This window comes from Ictalurus furcatus, chromosome 4, assembly GCF_023375685.1.
Source record: "Ictalurus furcatus strain D&B chromosome 4, Billie_1.0, whole genome shotgun sequence".
Classification (NCBI taxonomy): Eukaryota; Metazoa; Chordata; class Actinopteri; order Siluriformes; family Ictaluridae; genus Ictalurus; species Ictalurus furcatus.
The window spans coordinates 35,993,491-36,008,661 of record NC_071258.1 but is presented as its reverse complement, the minus strand read 5'-3'; the positions used below and the strand labels follow the sequence as shown (position 1 = coordinate 36,008,661).

The 15,171-nt window shown below is 43.0% G+C and overlaps 2 protein-coding genes across 3 annotated transcripts in view; both read right to left on the bottom strand.

Moving 5' to 3' along the window:
* The window catches only part of zgc:123258 (uncharacterized protein LOC641502 homolog), a 14,303-nt gene extending 10,635 nt beyond the window's left edge, over positions 1-3,668 (bottom strand). For both annotated transcript variants that reach the window (XM_053623800.1, XM_053623801.1), the window contains exons 1-6: positions 3,438-3,668; positions 1,814-1,924; positions 1,534-1,716; positions 743-832; positions 516-649; positions 253-401 (exon numbers count right to left, since the gene is read on the bottom strand). In XM_053623800.1, the coding sequence (XP_053479775.1) occupies positions 253-401; positions 516-649; positions 743-832; positions 1,534-1,716; positions 1,814-1,924; positions 3,438-3,488 (718 nt within the window). In that variant the 5' untranslated portion in view covers positions 3,489-3,668. The remainder of the gene's footprint in view (positions 1-252; positions 402-515; positions 650-742; positions 833-1,533; positions 1,717-1,813; positions 1,925-3,437) is intronic.
* A 4,714-nt stretch (positions 3,669-8,382) lies between these two features.
* LOC128607133 (CDC42 small effector protein 2-like) lies at positions 8,383-13,732 on the bottom strand. The gene is made up of 5 exons (XM_053623799.1): positions 13,646-13,732; positions 12,551-12,791; positions 12,337-12,438; positions 12,023-12,098; positions 8,383-9,465 (listed from the first exon to the last, which is right to left on the bottom strand). Exons 2-4 carry the CDS (start codon positions 12,602-12,604, stop codon positions 12,027-12,029), a joined length of 228 nt encoding a protein of 75 aa, XP_053479774.1. The 5' UTR covers positions 12,605-12,791; positions 13,646-13,732; the 3' UTR covers positions 8,383-9,465; positions 12,023-12,026.
* Positions 13,733-15,171: the final 1,439 nt, after the last annotated feature.

The following is a 15,171-nucleotide window of genomic DNA, read 5'->3' as shown; positions in this document are numbered from 1 at the left end:
AATATGTTATATGATTCTACATCAATATAAACATAAAACTGTACAGAATCCTCCAATCACAACTGACCAATCAGAATCAGCCAATCACAAAAAAAAAAGGTTACAATGGTTAAGTTTCCAACTCCCTGGTTATAAACAGCCCATCAGCCATCACAAGGCAGAAACAGACATTAACCACTATCAGCCACAAAACACACTTCCTGGAAGCCGCAGAGATACGGACCAATCAGAGCACAGGGAGCAGTGACTCACCGAGGTACCTGTAGAAGAAGTACATGAGGACGAGCATCACACACATGAGCACGACGAACAGCAGCACCTTCAATGGGGAGTAGAGTGTAAGATCCCCGCTGTCTGATCGCTCCTCTCCTGCAGAAAGCACCGTCACACTCTGCTTTTCCCTGCGCGCACACACACACACACACACACACACACACACACACACACACACACACATTTTAAGACTGTTTCTTTATAACCTGTGACCTCTGACCTGTGAGTGGTATCTCACTGACTTCTCAGCGGCCCCGCTCCAGAAGCCGCCCATAGCCACGGTGAAGACGGCAATCACGAGCATGATGATGATGCTGGCGTCAAATTCAGCGGTGGGCGGAGCATACAGCTGCACCTCCATCTTATCTGTAAACACCTGACACAAGGGGGAGGGGCCTTAGAGCTCAACTATACTGAACAATGCACAGAGAAATAATATCAGGTGCGAGGAATTAAAATAAATCTGTACCGTTTGCATATCCAGGAAGTCGCGGTACCTCATGAGCGCCAGAGGAATGGTCACTTTATCGTACTCGCTGTCATTGGCTGAGGGAGTCCTCTGAAGAAAAAGAAAAGGGGGTGTTACTGGGAACCACATCACTTACGGGCTACAAGAACACGTTATGGTCTTCCAAGAACCTCATTATTAAAACTCTTGACGAAGCTTATAGAACTTGTGAGAAGAACTCTTTTGGGTAACACACGAGAACTGGGTAGTGTGCTCCAGGAATTTGTTACAGTGCTCTGAGAACTTGTGACGGCATTACAAGACCTCACTGTGACACTCTGGAAGGAACTTAAGGCGCTCTGAGGACTCGATACGTCGTTAAGAGAACTTGTGAAGAGAACTCGTCGTGACGTGAAGGGAACTTGTTACGGCACCCACAGAACAAGTACTCAGGGATCTTGTTACAGCACTCTGAGAGCTCAAACCATCTTTACAAGAACGTGTGATGGACTGACGAGAACTCCGTGAGACATTAAAGAAATTCGTTATGGTACTACGAGAACTTACGGCACCCCAAGAACCCATTACGGCACTCAGAAGACTTGATATGGCACGCCAGGAATTCGTTACAGCACTAACAGAACCTGTTAGAACACAGCAAGGACTGCTTATGGCACTACGGGAGCGCGGTAGATGGATGGAGGTACTGCGCTAGAAAGAAGTTGTTACTGCGCTACAAAAAGAAACCGAAGTGATGTGTGAAATCTGAAAGCTGCACAAACACACGTGATGTCATAGCGTGATGTAAGTACCATGGCCTCTTTGCTGGCGATGAGAAGAACTGCGGCTCCGAGCTGCTGAGCCACCTGAGCTTTCTGACTGAAGCCACAGCCTCCTCGCATCACACACACCGCCACGCCCTTCAGCGAGCCTGGCTCTACTCCGCTCACATCACACAGCGTGGTCGACGTCTTGTTCACCAGCCTGTACCGCGCCTGTACACACACACACACACACACACACACACACACACACGATGAAGGTCTGGGTAAGTTCTGACGCATTAGCCCATGTGTGTGTGCACTGACTTACAGCATCAGTAAGAGAGCTGGAGATGTTGGACCATGATGCGTTGTAAACGAGACAGTACTCCTTTTGAAGGATCCAATCAGAAACGTGCAGGACGGCCTCGTGGCACTCGCTCTGAAAGAACACAAACCAAATTACAAGATCCACTCAGCATCATATTACAGTGCTGCAGGAAGGCAGAGAGCTACAGAAAGTGTTCAGAGGTCAATAAAAGCGTATTAGTGAAGATGATGCGGCGGCACAGGAGTCAAAATTCATCACAAGACACCTGGCACAGTGCCACAGGAACATGTTACAGCAATACCTTCAGGACGTGCCTACAGGGCTGTAACATCCTCGTGCACAGCTACAAAATGTTCCTGTAGGGCTTCTTATAGCATGTGTTACAGCCTCATGGGAAAAACTACAGCCAAAAGGGAACACTTGTAGCAAGTTCCTGTAGGGCTGCAACACCTTTCTATAGGGTTGTAATACCATAGGGATGTAACACTTTCCTGTAGGGCTGTAACACCTTCCTGTAGGGATGTAACACTTTCCTTTAGGACTGTAACACCTTCCTTAGGGCTGTAACACTTTCCTATAGGGCTGTAACACACTTTCCTGTCAGGTGTAACATTTTCCTTTAGGGCTGTAACACCTTCCTATAGGGTTGTAATACCATAGGGCTGTAACACTTTTCTATAGGGTTGTAACACCTTCCTGTAGGGCTGTAACACTTTCCTGTAGGGCTGTAACACTTTCCTGTAGGGCTGCAACACTTTCCTGTAGGGCTGTAACACTTTCCTGTAGGGCTGCAACACTTTCCTGTAGGGCTGTAACACTTTCCTGTAGGGCTGCAACACCTTCCTATAGGGCTGCAACACCTTCCTTAGGGCAGTAACACTTTCCTGTAGGGCTGCAACACTTTCCTATAGGGCTGCAACACCTTCCTATAGGGCTGCAACACCTTCCTATAGGGCTGTAACACTTTCCTATAGGGCTGTAACACCTTCCTGTAGGGCTGTAACACCTTCCTGTAGGGCTGTAACACTTTCCTGTAGGGCTGTAACGCCTTCCTATAGGGCTGTAACGCCTTCCTGTAGGGCTGTAACACTTTCCTATAGGGATGAAACACCTTCCTATAGGGCTGTAACACCTTCCTATAGGGCTGTAACACCTTCCTATAGGGCCGTCAGTAATCTGTCAGTCCACCTGTCTAGCTGTCCACCCACTGTGTAAAAGTTGATGGTAACAGAACTGATGTCTAAATCAATCCAGCTGTTTTAGTCAGGCAGGAACTCTCATCCAGCTGCAGTGATTGTCCAATCAGAATGTTTCTTTCCTCTACTCCTACTGGGCAGTCTAGCTGTGTAAATGACCCAGTTAAATGGGACCAGTTCAGCCTGCCAGGCCTGTATAATGCTTATAATGTGCTGGAATTCCCCAGTGCTTTCAGTTCCTCAACACCTGATATTTACTGTTTACTCACAAAGATATCAAATAAAAACTCTCTGAACTGTATTTTCTGTTTATATGGGACTCTACGCTAAGCGAACTGTAGTAAATTACTCTCTGCTGTTATTCACTCGTAAATAAAGTAACTAGTTTAGCCTCCGCGTTAGCTTCAGTGGCTAGCTAGCTAACTTACCCGATAAGAGAGCAGAGTGACGGCCAGGATTATCCACACTGTTGTTGTCATTTCGGTAGAACATCTGGTTTAAAGACGCAGATTCAAAACAAAACACCTAGCAGATTATCTAAAGTTCGATTTAAAACAAAAAACGAGCCGTAGTTTATTAGTTAGTTTTGACTGTTGACATGTTCTACGAATAGAGACTACAGCACTCGGGTTTTTTGTTTCACACACCGTATTCCGATAAGCCCCGCCCCTTCTACACTAGGATTGGCTACTAGCTCATACACATAGGCACATCGCTAAACTCCTAGCCAATCCCCACGCAGAAGGGCGGGGCTTGTCGGAATACGGGTGTCGCGACAAGCATTGAATGACTTCCGCTTCCGCCTTTGACGGCTCCATTACAGCTCGAGATCAATCAGAGAAGGAAAGAGTAATGGCCGAAAAGTGCCTCAGTGTTTTATTAACACAAATCCTCCACTGGAGAAAGATTACAAATGTTTTTAATGTTTTTATTACTCGGTTTAAAGTGTAATTAAACATTACTTTACACACTTACTGCTACACTGTACTATTAGCTACGAAAGGATCAACTGAACTGAAAGTAACTCATTATTTAAGCCACTATTTTACAAATAATTTAACAGTTTGAAAATGATAACAATAGACCAAATCATGTTTAAAGGAAGTATTAATTGAAAAAAAGAGAAACACAAAAAGGGCGTGAAAGAAAGATAGACGATAAGAAATTAACAAAGAGGATTAAATATTATATGTGAGAAAAAAATAGTATTTAGCATAAAGAAAACAGAAAGACGGAGCAGCAAAAAAAAAAAACAATGAAAAAATTAACACGTTAATTATAGTGTAATTGTGACAGTAATGAGTATGCAGTGAGTTCCAGTTGAAGCGACTCTGCTGATTGGTCAGCTGCTGTAACAATTATTATGACATCATAAGTTGGCAGTTGGAATCAGTGTACGAAAACTCAATGTTTTGGACCCCTTTAGCGACTATTTCAAAAAGTAGCATATGAGTTGAGAGAGCAGGTTCACTCAAGTCACCACCAGTGTGTAAAGCCAACGACCAATCACGGCTCACCATTGTTCCAATGACCAATCACGGATCACCACTGCTCCCAACAATTAATCATTGATCATCATTTTTCCAATGACCAATCAATTATTATTATTATTATTATTATTATTACATTTTAATTATAAGCACCTTTCAGGGCACCCCAGGACCCATTGTTTCCCACCGACCAATCACTGATCTTCATTGTTTGTCTACTCGTGCACAGCTTTGTTCTTCATTGTAGATTCTGTCCTTGGTGATATTTACAGTTAAAAGCGAGTTATTCCATCCATGACCATTTCCTTCCTGTCTATTTCCCGACTCCTCACTACTACTGCTTCATTCTCTCTGCCTCTGTGACAGAAATGATAGAATTTTATAAATACATAAACAGTTCAGTGGTGGGATGTCCTGCCATGACCAAATACAACTACGTTCTATAAGAAATATTTTGTAATCTGTTATCTTTTTTCAGATAAAACTCTATTCTGTTTCCTCCGAAAGTGTTCCCTCTTCATGTAACGTGTTGAAATGCAAATGATCATAACTATGATCAATAAACATGCAAATCATTTGATCCTGTGATCTGGCGAATTCTAGTGACTTTCTGAGCATGCATTAGGTTCTTTCCCCTGAAAAGAGTATTCTTAATAATGATTGGAATTTTCAACAAACCCATGTATGAAAGATTAATGAGGCGTGTTCCAGAAATACAGTATACACCCTTAATTATTGCTTATTCACAGCAGTGACTGAGCAGACTGGATTTGCGCAGTATTGTCAGATCTGTTTTTAAAGGTTCAAAGAGCATCTCAGTGGAAACTATGTTTACGCCTTTAGTTGCACACTGGAGCTACGAGGCTCATTCATGCATAACTAACAAGATTTCTGTGAATATCTGGCAACAGTTATTTTTACAATATCTGGCAACATCTCATTTTTAAATAAATAATTTTGCAAAATAGGAAGTTAAACATTTGCGCTCAAAGGGGAAGAGATCCTTGTTTCATTTTACATTCTACATATTTCATTTATTTTTGATCAATTAGACGCAGTTTACACTTAAACCGCGTCACATGTAGCTTGGTTGGCGAATTGTTAGGCTGTTGGCACAATGTTATTTTGCATAACAAAATTTTTTAGGCATAGTTTTAGGCATAGTGGTTAAACAACAATTGAGTGCTTTATCCTGGTGGGCAGGAATTCACCCTGGACAGGGCACCAGAACATCGCAGGGCCCCATCCACACACACAGTCACACCAACGGGCAATTTAGAGTGGTCAGTACACCTACATGCTTGTTTTCATGAGGCAGGAGGAAACCAGAGACCCTGAAAGAAACCCAGAGGAAATGGACATGAGGTGCACATCCGAAACACGCGAACCGGGGACCACAATGGTGCCTTTCCATCATATTATAAACAACCATTTATTTATATATAACACTGTCAAGAAGGTAAAACCTTGGCACAAGGTATGATTTATGTCTCAAGTAACATGTTTGTTAATCACAAACATGTTGGCAGAACATTGATTTGGATCTAATGTTGATGGATCTTCTTGATATTCTGCTTTTTTATTATAGCTTTAGGCATAAGGGCTAAACAACACCCTGTCATTCCTCTACACACTGATCAGCCACAACATTAAAACCACTTGCAGGTGAGGTGAATAAAACTGATTATCTCGTTACAGAGGCACCTGTCAGGAGGTGAGATATATTTATTAGGCAGCAGGTGAACAGTTATTTCTAGAAGCTGATGTGTTGGAAGCAGGAAAAGGAGCATCTCCAAAACAGCAGGTCTTGTGGGTTTTCCTGGTATGTAGTGGTTAGTACCTACCAAAAGTGGTCCAAGGAAGGACAACCGGTGAACCGGAGACAGGGTCACGGGCTCCCAAGTCTCCTTGATGCGTGTGGGAAGTGAAGGCTAGTCCATCTGGTCCGATCCCACAGAAGATCTGTGAATCATCAGATCCTCCTGTCAACTCTCTCCAGCCTGGGCATCACCGGAACAGTCCTGCGCTGGATGGAATCATATCTCTCAGACAGATTCTTCAAGGTATCATGGAAGGGAGGTATTTCTGAAACTCAGCAACTCACAACTGGGGTTCCACAGGGTCAGTTCTGGGTCCACTGCTCTTTTCTATCTACACTACATCTCTGGGGCAGGTGATTTGAGTCTCATGGCTTCTCATATCATTGCTATGCTGATGACACCCAGCTCTATTTGTCCTTCCAGCCTGACGATCCATCCGTCTCTGCACGCATCTCTGCTTGCCTGTCGGACATCTCGGTCTGGATGAAGGAACACCACTTAAGGTCAACCTGGCAAAATCTGAGCTTCTCGTCATCCCAGCCTGTCCCTCAATAAACCACAACCTCACTGTACAGCTCGGCTCAACCACACTCAAGCCAACCAGGACGGCCAGGAACCTTGGGGTGATTCTTGATGACAGCTTGACCTTTACAGACCACATCTCAACAACTGCACGGTCCTGTAGGTTCATCCTGTACAACATCAAGAAAATTAGACCCTACCTCACCGAACAGGCTACACAGATACTAGTCCAGGCTCTTGTTATCTCAAAACTGGACTACTGCAACTCACTACTCTCGGGCCTCCCAGCAGCTCCATCAAACCCCTTCAGATGATTCAGAATGCAGCAGCACGCTTCGTCTTCAACCAGCCGGGTGTGTGGGTGTTGCTTACCTAGGGGAGAGATGGCACCAGTATGGGAAGAAGGTGAGCCGGCAGAGGCAGTGTGACGCTCTGGGTAATGTTCTGCTGGGAAACCTTGTGTCCTGCATTCATGTGGATGTTACTTTAACATGTACCACCTACCTAAACATTGCTGCAGACCGAATACACCTCTTCATGGTAACGGTGTTCTCTAATATCAGTGTCCTCTTTCAGCAGGATAACGCTCCCTCACACACTGAAAACACTTTTCAGGAACGGTTTGAGGAACATGACAAAGAGTTCAAGGTGTTGACTCGACCTCCAAATTCTCCAGATCTCCATCTGATCCAACGTCTGCTGGACGTTCTGGACAAACAAGTCCAATCCACAGTGGCCGACCTCACATCTTGCAGGACTTAAAGGATCTGCTGCTAACGTCTTGGTGCCAGATACCACAGCACACCTTCAGAGGTCTTGTGGAGTCCATGCCTCGACGGGTCGGAGCTGTTTTGGAGGCATAATATGAGGCAGGTGGTTTTAATGTTATGGCTGATCGGTGTATATCTAGAAACAAAATGTAATTTCTTCAAGACTGTGGTGCATCAAAAAACCAAACAGCAGCAAAGTACACAGGTCTAATGTCAGGCCAGTGCAGATTTAATAAATTATCACCAGAAGGGGGCGCTTTCTGCAACACAGTCAGGTATAATTCACACATTTTACTCAACAATGGCTGGGAAAAAAAGTGTAAGAATTAAAAAAAGAAAAGAAAAGGTGTTTGTGCTGGTGTGTAATAAATCATTCCAAGATGTGCACACTATCTGGGGAAAGTTTAAGCTTCTGGCTTATAGGATATAACAGATTAACCATCTACTGCATGATTTATTACATTTACATCAAAAATGTTTTTATGGATTTTTATTACTTGAATTAACTTAAGTAATAAAAATATATTTGAAAAAAGGAGGGTAGTTGGTAAACTGTTGCCGTATGGCCACAAGGTGCAATTTTGGAAAGTATCATATAGGTTGTTTTTTTTGCCACCTAGTAAGCATGTAAAAGCATGTTAGAGTGGTAAAAAGTATGTGGATGGATTTACTCACTCAGAATACATACAAACATAGATGCAAACATGTCATGGGTGAAGTATCTTTTAATTCTTTCTTTGAATTCTTAATTCTTTCTCTTGAAACGTAACATTTAGAAAATAAGGTGCAAATGCAAAAATGTGTGAACCTACACCCGTTTTTCCTCCCTTGAATGTGTGAAATCATTTAAATATAGTATTAGAGAAGCCTAGTGTCTTTGCTATGTAAGCCTGTTTCAATTCATGAACGCACAACGGCTGCAGTAAAATTATATAATTAAATCATTTCCAACAGCCAAACTCATAAAGCTCGGATGTGTAGCAATAGAAAAAAATAAAAAGAGGTGTGGCCATGGGTACAAACAGTGCAAAAATAAACAAGAGGTGCTGCGTACATGTCATTTTAATTAATAATCCAGACAGAAAACAGACAGGTTGCTGCTTGGCATCATTTATTTGGGCATGAAAACATCTGTACAAGAATCCTCCCGCAGTTTAACGCGGCGAAGGACAGCACTGTGGGAAGACATTACAGTGAGGTTGCACATGTCAAGTTTATTTCAACACGGCGCATTTAAAAAGCTTTAAAAAAATAAAAGAATGATATTCCACATCCCACGGAATATATATATATATTCATAAATTTATATGAAAAGATATAAAATCATGAAAAAAAAACGCTCATTATTTACGTCTCTATTTGTGTCTGTGTTCAAGCTACTGCTCACGCTCGCTCATCATTTAAACATGTGTGTGTGTGTGTGTGTATGTGTGTGTGACAGATGCGCAGTGGCCCAGCCACCATATTTAACCTGCGAGACAAATCACCAAATAAATAAAGCGTCCATGAGGGGGGTGGGGTGGGGAGGGGATGGGAGGGGATGGGAGGGGCGGGGCGGAGGGTTAATGGAAGCCGGATGTTGATTGGTTGGTGTGGCGAGCGTGGGCGTGAATGTTTACACTCTGATCAGAAAGCTTTAAGCGTCTAACAGTGCGATTATGCAGATATACACGCGTCTCACAGACCAGTGCTCTGACTCGCTGATCCAGTGTGTGTGTGTGTGTGTGTGTGTGTGTCTGTGTGTATAGATATATATATATATATATAAAAAAAATTTTTTAAAAAGTTTAAATCCAGCGTTGTTCCTCTTCCTCACTGTTTCAGTTCAGCAGGTCACACACACTGGTGTCCACGCTGCAGAAACACACACACACACACACCAGGTTTAACAAAGCCAGACATGCAGATTAAGTCAAACTCAGGTTAAGATATTTGTTTGGGTTTATATTAGAACTGGACTAACAGTAAATGTATTAGTCATTAATCCCTTTCATAAAGGCACTTTACACAGGAACTGACTGCTGATGATCAGCGTGAGTGGAGCGGAAAACCCCGGGACAATCCGACACGCTGATGGAGACGCAGCACAAATTCAAGGTAATGATTAAAAATAAAAAAGTGAGAAATTAGAGTGGAACAGGAATAACGGAGCTGTTAGATGGAATAGTTCACCAAAAGAAAACAGAACAGTCTGGGGATAAAGGTGTGTGTCAGGGGGTTTTTTTCAACCCAAACCCATCTGCTCCATTGGTTCTTTGTTTGGACACGCCCACTATACCGTTTATAATCAGTCCGAACAGGATTTCTGAGTTTTTTTGTAATGTTTGATTTGGCTGCGGCTCTTTTCAAAATTTGAGATGCACCTTGCTGATTTTTTTTGTGGAAAACTACTTGAATTGATGAAGTCACAATTACAATGTGAAACAGTTGTGCGTGGTATTTCGCAGTGATGTTTGTTGGTAAATGAGACTTTTTAACTGTACTCATGTTTGCCGCACGTGAATCGAGGGCGGCTTCGGCTGAATGTGCGTCGTGATGAGGTCACATGACACGTCTCGGCCCACACCCAAGCAAAATCTGCTGTAATTTTGAAAAATTGCGAGCTCCTCGGAATATTGCGCCATTTCCTTGATTTTGCGTTAATTTCTGCGATCGTAAAATCGTCAAATCCTGGCGGGACTGGACTCCATTAGTTCTGACTCCCAAAATACAAACGAGTCATTCAAACTGGACAGACCCTGAGATGGTTTGGGGGATGGATAGATGGACAGATGGAAGGACAGAGGGACAGATGGAAGGACAGAGGGACAGATGGAAGGGTAGAGGGACAGATGGAAGGACAGAGGGACAGATGGAAGGACAGAGGGACAGATGGAAGGGTAGAGGGACAGATGGAAGGACAGAGGGACAGATGGAAGGACAGAGGGACAGATGGAAGGACAGAGGGACAGATGGAAGGGTAGAGGGACAGATGGAAGGACAGAGGGACAGATGGAAGGACAGCGGGACAGATGGAAGGCTAGAGGGACAGATGGAAGGGTAGAGGGACAGATGGAAGGACAGAGGGACAGATGGAAGGGTAGAGGGACAGATGGAAGGGTAGAGGGAGAGATGGAAGGATAGAGGGAGAGATGGAAGGGTAGAGGGACAGATGGAAGGGTAGAGGGACAGATGGAAGGGTAGAGGGAGAGATGGAAGGGTAGAGGGACAGATGGAAGGGTAGAGGGACAGATGGAAGGATAGAGGGAGAGATGGAAGGGTAGAGGGACAGATGGAAGGGTAGAGGGAGAGATGGAAGGGTAGAGGGACAGATGGAAGGGTAGAGGGACAGATGGAAGGGTAGAGGGAGAGATGGAAGGGTAGAGGGAGAGATGGAAGGGTAGAGGGACAGATGGAAGGGTAGAGGGACAGATGGAAGGGTAGAGGGAGAGATGGAAGGGTAGAGGGAGAGATGGAAGGGTAGAGGGAGAGATGGAAGGGTAGAGGGACAGATGGAAGGGTAGAGGGAGAGATGGAAGGGTAGAGGGACAGATGGAAGGGTAGAGGGACAGATGGAAGGGTAGAGGGACAGATGGAAGGGTAGAGGGACAGATGGAAGGGTAGAGGGAGAGATGGAAGGGTAGAGGGACAGATGGAAGGATAGAGGGAGAGATGGAAGGCTAGAGGGACAGATGGAAGGCTAGAGGGACAGATGGAAGGGTAGATGGACAGATGGAAGGGTAGAGGGACAGATGGAAGGGTAGAGGGAGAGATGGAAGGCTAGAGGGACAGATGAATGAAAATCCCAGTAAAATAGTCTAGAAGAACGATACTAATTTGACAAACTGTTACAGAAGTAAAACATTTATATCACACCAAAGAAAAAAACAAAGTGAAAGTAATTTGTGAGAAAATATTTTCTGCTATATTTAATACACCTTTATGTCTTTCCTTTGTGTTGTGTTTACTGAAAGGAAAGCGTAATTAAATTAATTTTAGGTGATGACGCTATCATGGTTCTTGTGAGAGTGGAGTAAAGTACACTGTTCAGCACAGACAAGATACTTTCTGTTTGAGGGCCAGAAAAGAAACCCACAAAACACTAAACTCGTCTCCATAGTTCCTTTTAAGGAAGTTGTGCTTCTTATGCCAAGAAGGAAGTGACACTTTCCTGACAGCTGATTGGTCCAGAGTTAGGGATTTACCTGTAAATTCCCAGGTGTAGAGTCTGTGTGAAAGGGGCTCATACCTGCTGCAACACATTTACTGGTAGTCCAGTTGTGATATGGAGTTTCCATGGAGATTAAGGTTTAGATTAAACTAATCCCAAAGTTCTACATGTTCTTCTACACACTCTCGGTCACTTCCTAGATATTTTTAAATGAAAACAGAAGTTCAGTCTCGTGTGTGTGTGTGTGTGTGTGTCTCTCACTGGATCACTGCACACTCGCCGGTGTGCCATTCCCATAACCGCCTTTAGATTTCATCTGTGCCTGCACCGAGTTCACCTGCAAAACACACACACACACACACACACACACAAAATCAGTCTCTCCTGCCATGTGTTCAACTTTTTAAATCAGCTCCTAAACTACAGTTTATTTTAAATGCAAGCGTGTGTATGAGTGTGTGTGTGTGTATGAGAGTGTGTGTGTGTGTGTATGAGTGTGTGTGTGTGTGTGTATGAGAGTGTGTGTGTATGAGAGTGTGTGTGTGTGTGTGTGTGTGTGTGTGTGACAGTCTCACCGCTGGGAGGCCCATCCCCATATCTCCTGATCCCACGTGTGTCATGTGTACAAAGTTGGTCGGCTCTCCGATCATCGAGCGATCAATCCGCCTTCTTCTCTTCTACACACACACACACACACACACACACACACTGCTGTTCAGTTCTGTCCTCTGCAGTGGGAAACACATGTGTATGTGTGTGTGTGTGTGTGTGTGTCAGTGTTTGACTCACTGGTTGAGGCTGTTCGGCGATGCAGCAACTAAAGCACACCCAGAACTCCGTCATGTCTCCCCACACACACACACACACACACACACACACACACACACACACACACACACACTTCCTCCCAAACAGTCTCTCTCTCTCTCTTGTTTCTTGTGTCTTTCTATGCCTCTCTCTCTTTGGGCTTCCTGTTCAGTCTTCAACTCTGCTACAAGTTTGTGCCGGAAGTTGGTGACGGGCGTTCCTCCTGTATGTATGTACGTACACACACACACACACACACACACACACACACACACACACCAAGTGCACTGTATAAGCCACTGTTTTGGTGATATAAATTGCCAGAAAGCATGGATAATTGTGAACTCCCACAATGCACTGCAACACTCCAAACGATGTCCCCTTTCGAGGTTACAGGATACCCATAATGCATTGTATGTTTTTTTTTTAGAAACTAGGGAATAGGGAACCATCACGGGCCGGTCTCTTATTTACATGCGCGGTCACGCTCCGCGTGCGCGCGCACCCTCTCAGAAACCGGAAGCCGAGCTCAATATGAAGAAAAGGTTCTACAAAGTTCTAACACGTCTACTTCAACACACCTCCCATTAAAGTCTACACATAAACACGCGCATACTCACCTGACCATAAAAGTCTCAAAGTTAACTCTAATGTTAGTTTTAATCACATTTTTGAAGTACTGTAAAGATAAAAGTCTGCCGAATAAATCACACACGACTTTAGCGGCTTTAGCGTTAGCCTCTGTGACGTCACTCAGACAACGAATAAATAACGCCAACGCCTATCCGAGTCCAAACATTTCAAAATAATCATCCGCAAATAAATAAAACTACTCATAAAGACGTATTAGCATGTTAGCTAGCTGGGTAGCTATCCGCTCAGCGATTAGCAGTTAGCAAGCCGACGGATGAGATCAACTTTATTAGTTTACTTCAGTCAAACAACCGGATTAATCCTGAGTAACAATACTAAATAAAAACTCAGCAACATAACCCTGTTTGTTTTTATTTCCTAATATAAATGCTATATAATTGAAGCTACATCCTGAGGAAGGGAAAAGAGATTTAAAGGCATTACCTCGGACACTTCCTCGAAGTTGCTGTCAGAAAAAAAAAGTGCTTTCAGATTTTCTCACCGTTCTCCTGACTTCTGCAGATCTATACATCATAGATTCAGGAAACGAAGACGAGTAGATGAGCTACAAATCAGCCATTTTGGTATCGCGCATGCGCAGGACATTCACGCAAGCCGAACCGCGTACCCTCCCTGGCCGATTTGCAAGCGCGCATGCGCACTATAGCTCAACGGTCAAGCAGGCGAAGACTGTCGTGTTATTTGTCTTGTTTAATTTTTTTTTGTATTTTATCTTTTCACGTAATGTTTATAAAAATTCCGTATGATATTAAACCATATTACATGTTAAATTATAGAAACAATTACAAAAAGATTCACCGCACAATTCACCACAAGGTGGCGGCAGAGCCGCTTCAGGGCTTCCCTGCACATCACTGTGGAAAGTTTTGAGATGTTTTTTGAGTCCTTTTAAAATCCCCTCAGTACAATGCAATAACTTTTATAATGGATTTGAAAAGATTTCTGAACGAGTATGAGTGCTGTGTACTTTAACTTAAGCACTCTATCTCAGGGTTAATGTAAAGTATTCACAAGAGGTTATTGTTCGCTAGCTAATGTAGCTAATCAGCGCTTTTCCCTGAAGGTCAGAACAATCGTCAATATTAGGTATTGTTGTTTCTTTCCCACCACCAAATGAACATACATAATCATTATAGAAATCAGATGTTGATTAATTTCCTATAACAGCAGCTCTGACAGTAGTGCAGATGCAAAACACAGGTTTCCATTAATGCGCTCGTTCTGATACGTTATCATTTCTATAGTAACAGCTCATTTTGTCTAGTTTTGAAGTTTTGTGTATAAACTTGTTTCACACACTTCCCAGAACATTAAATATAAATATAAAATGTTAATAATCGTTGACAGACTGCTGTTGTATAAGAGGAATAACGCACTTAGGGATGTGCCGTTATAGGAAAATAATCAATGGTGTGGTTATAACAGTAACTCTGCTTCATCACACCACCCTATGGTTGATTATTTTCCTTTAACATTATGACATGAAGTGTTTTATTCCTTACATTTTGTTTAGAATCATTAATTTCAGTGGAATTCACCTCACATACTTTTCACAAACAAAACCTTGTATCATTGCCCCAAAACACTTTGAGCTCTGAAAAGACAGAACTTCATACTGAAGGAGCTAAATCGGTAGAGAAAGTGTTAATTTTAGTACAGAGATTTTAATATAATATTTCCAGGCTATAAAGTATTGCTTAAAAAGAAGCATCAGTCTGGAGATTGGATTAGAAGTTAATTATCTTTAAGTAATTATCTTTTACTCTTATGTTTCTTAATGTTAATGTCTGACAGGTTTGTACTTGCTAGAAACCAAGTTGGCACAAATTTTTTGTACACATATGACTTGACTTGATCTAAATCTAGAAAGGCCGATTTAGCATACACAAAGCTGATGAAACAAGAAGTAATTCTTGAAACCGAAGCTAATGTTAAAACAGTATGGCTTA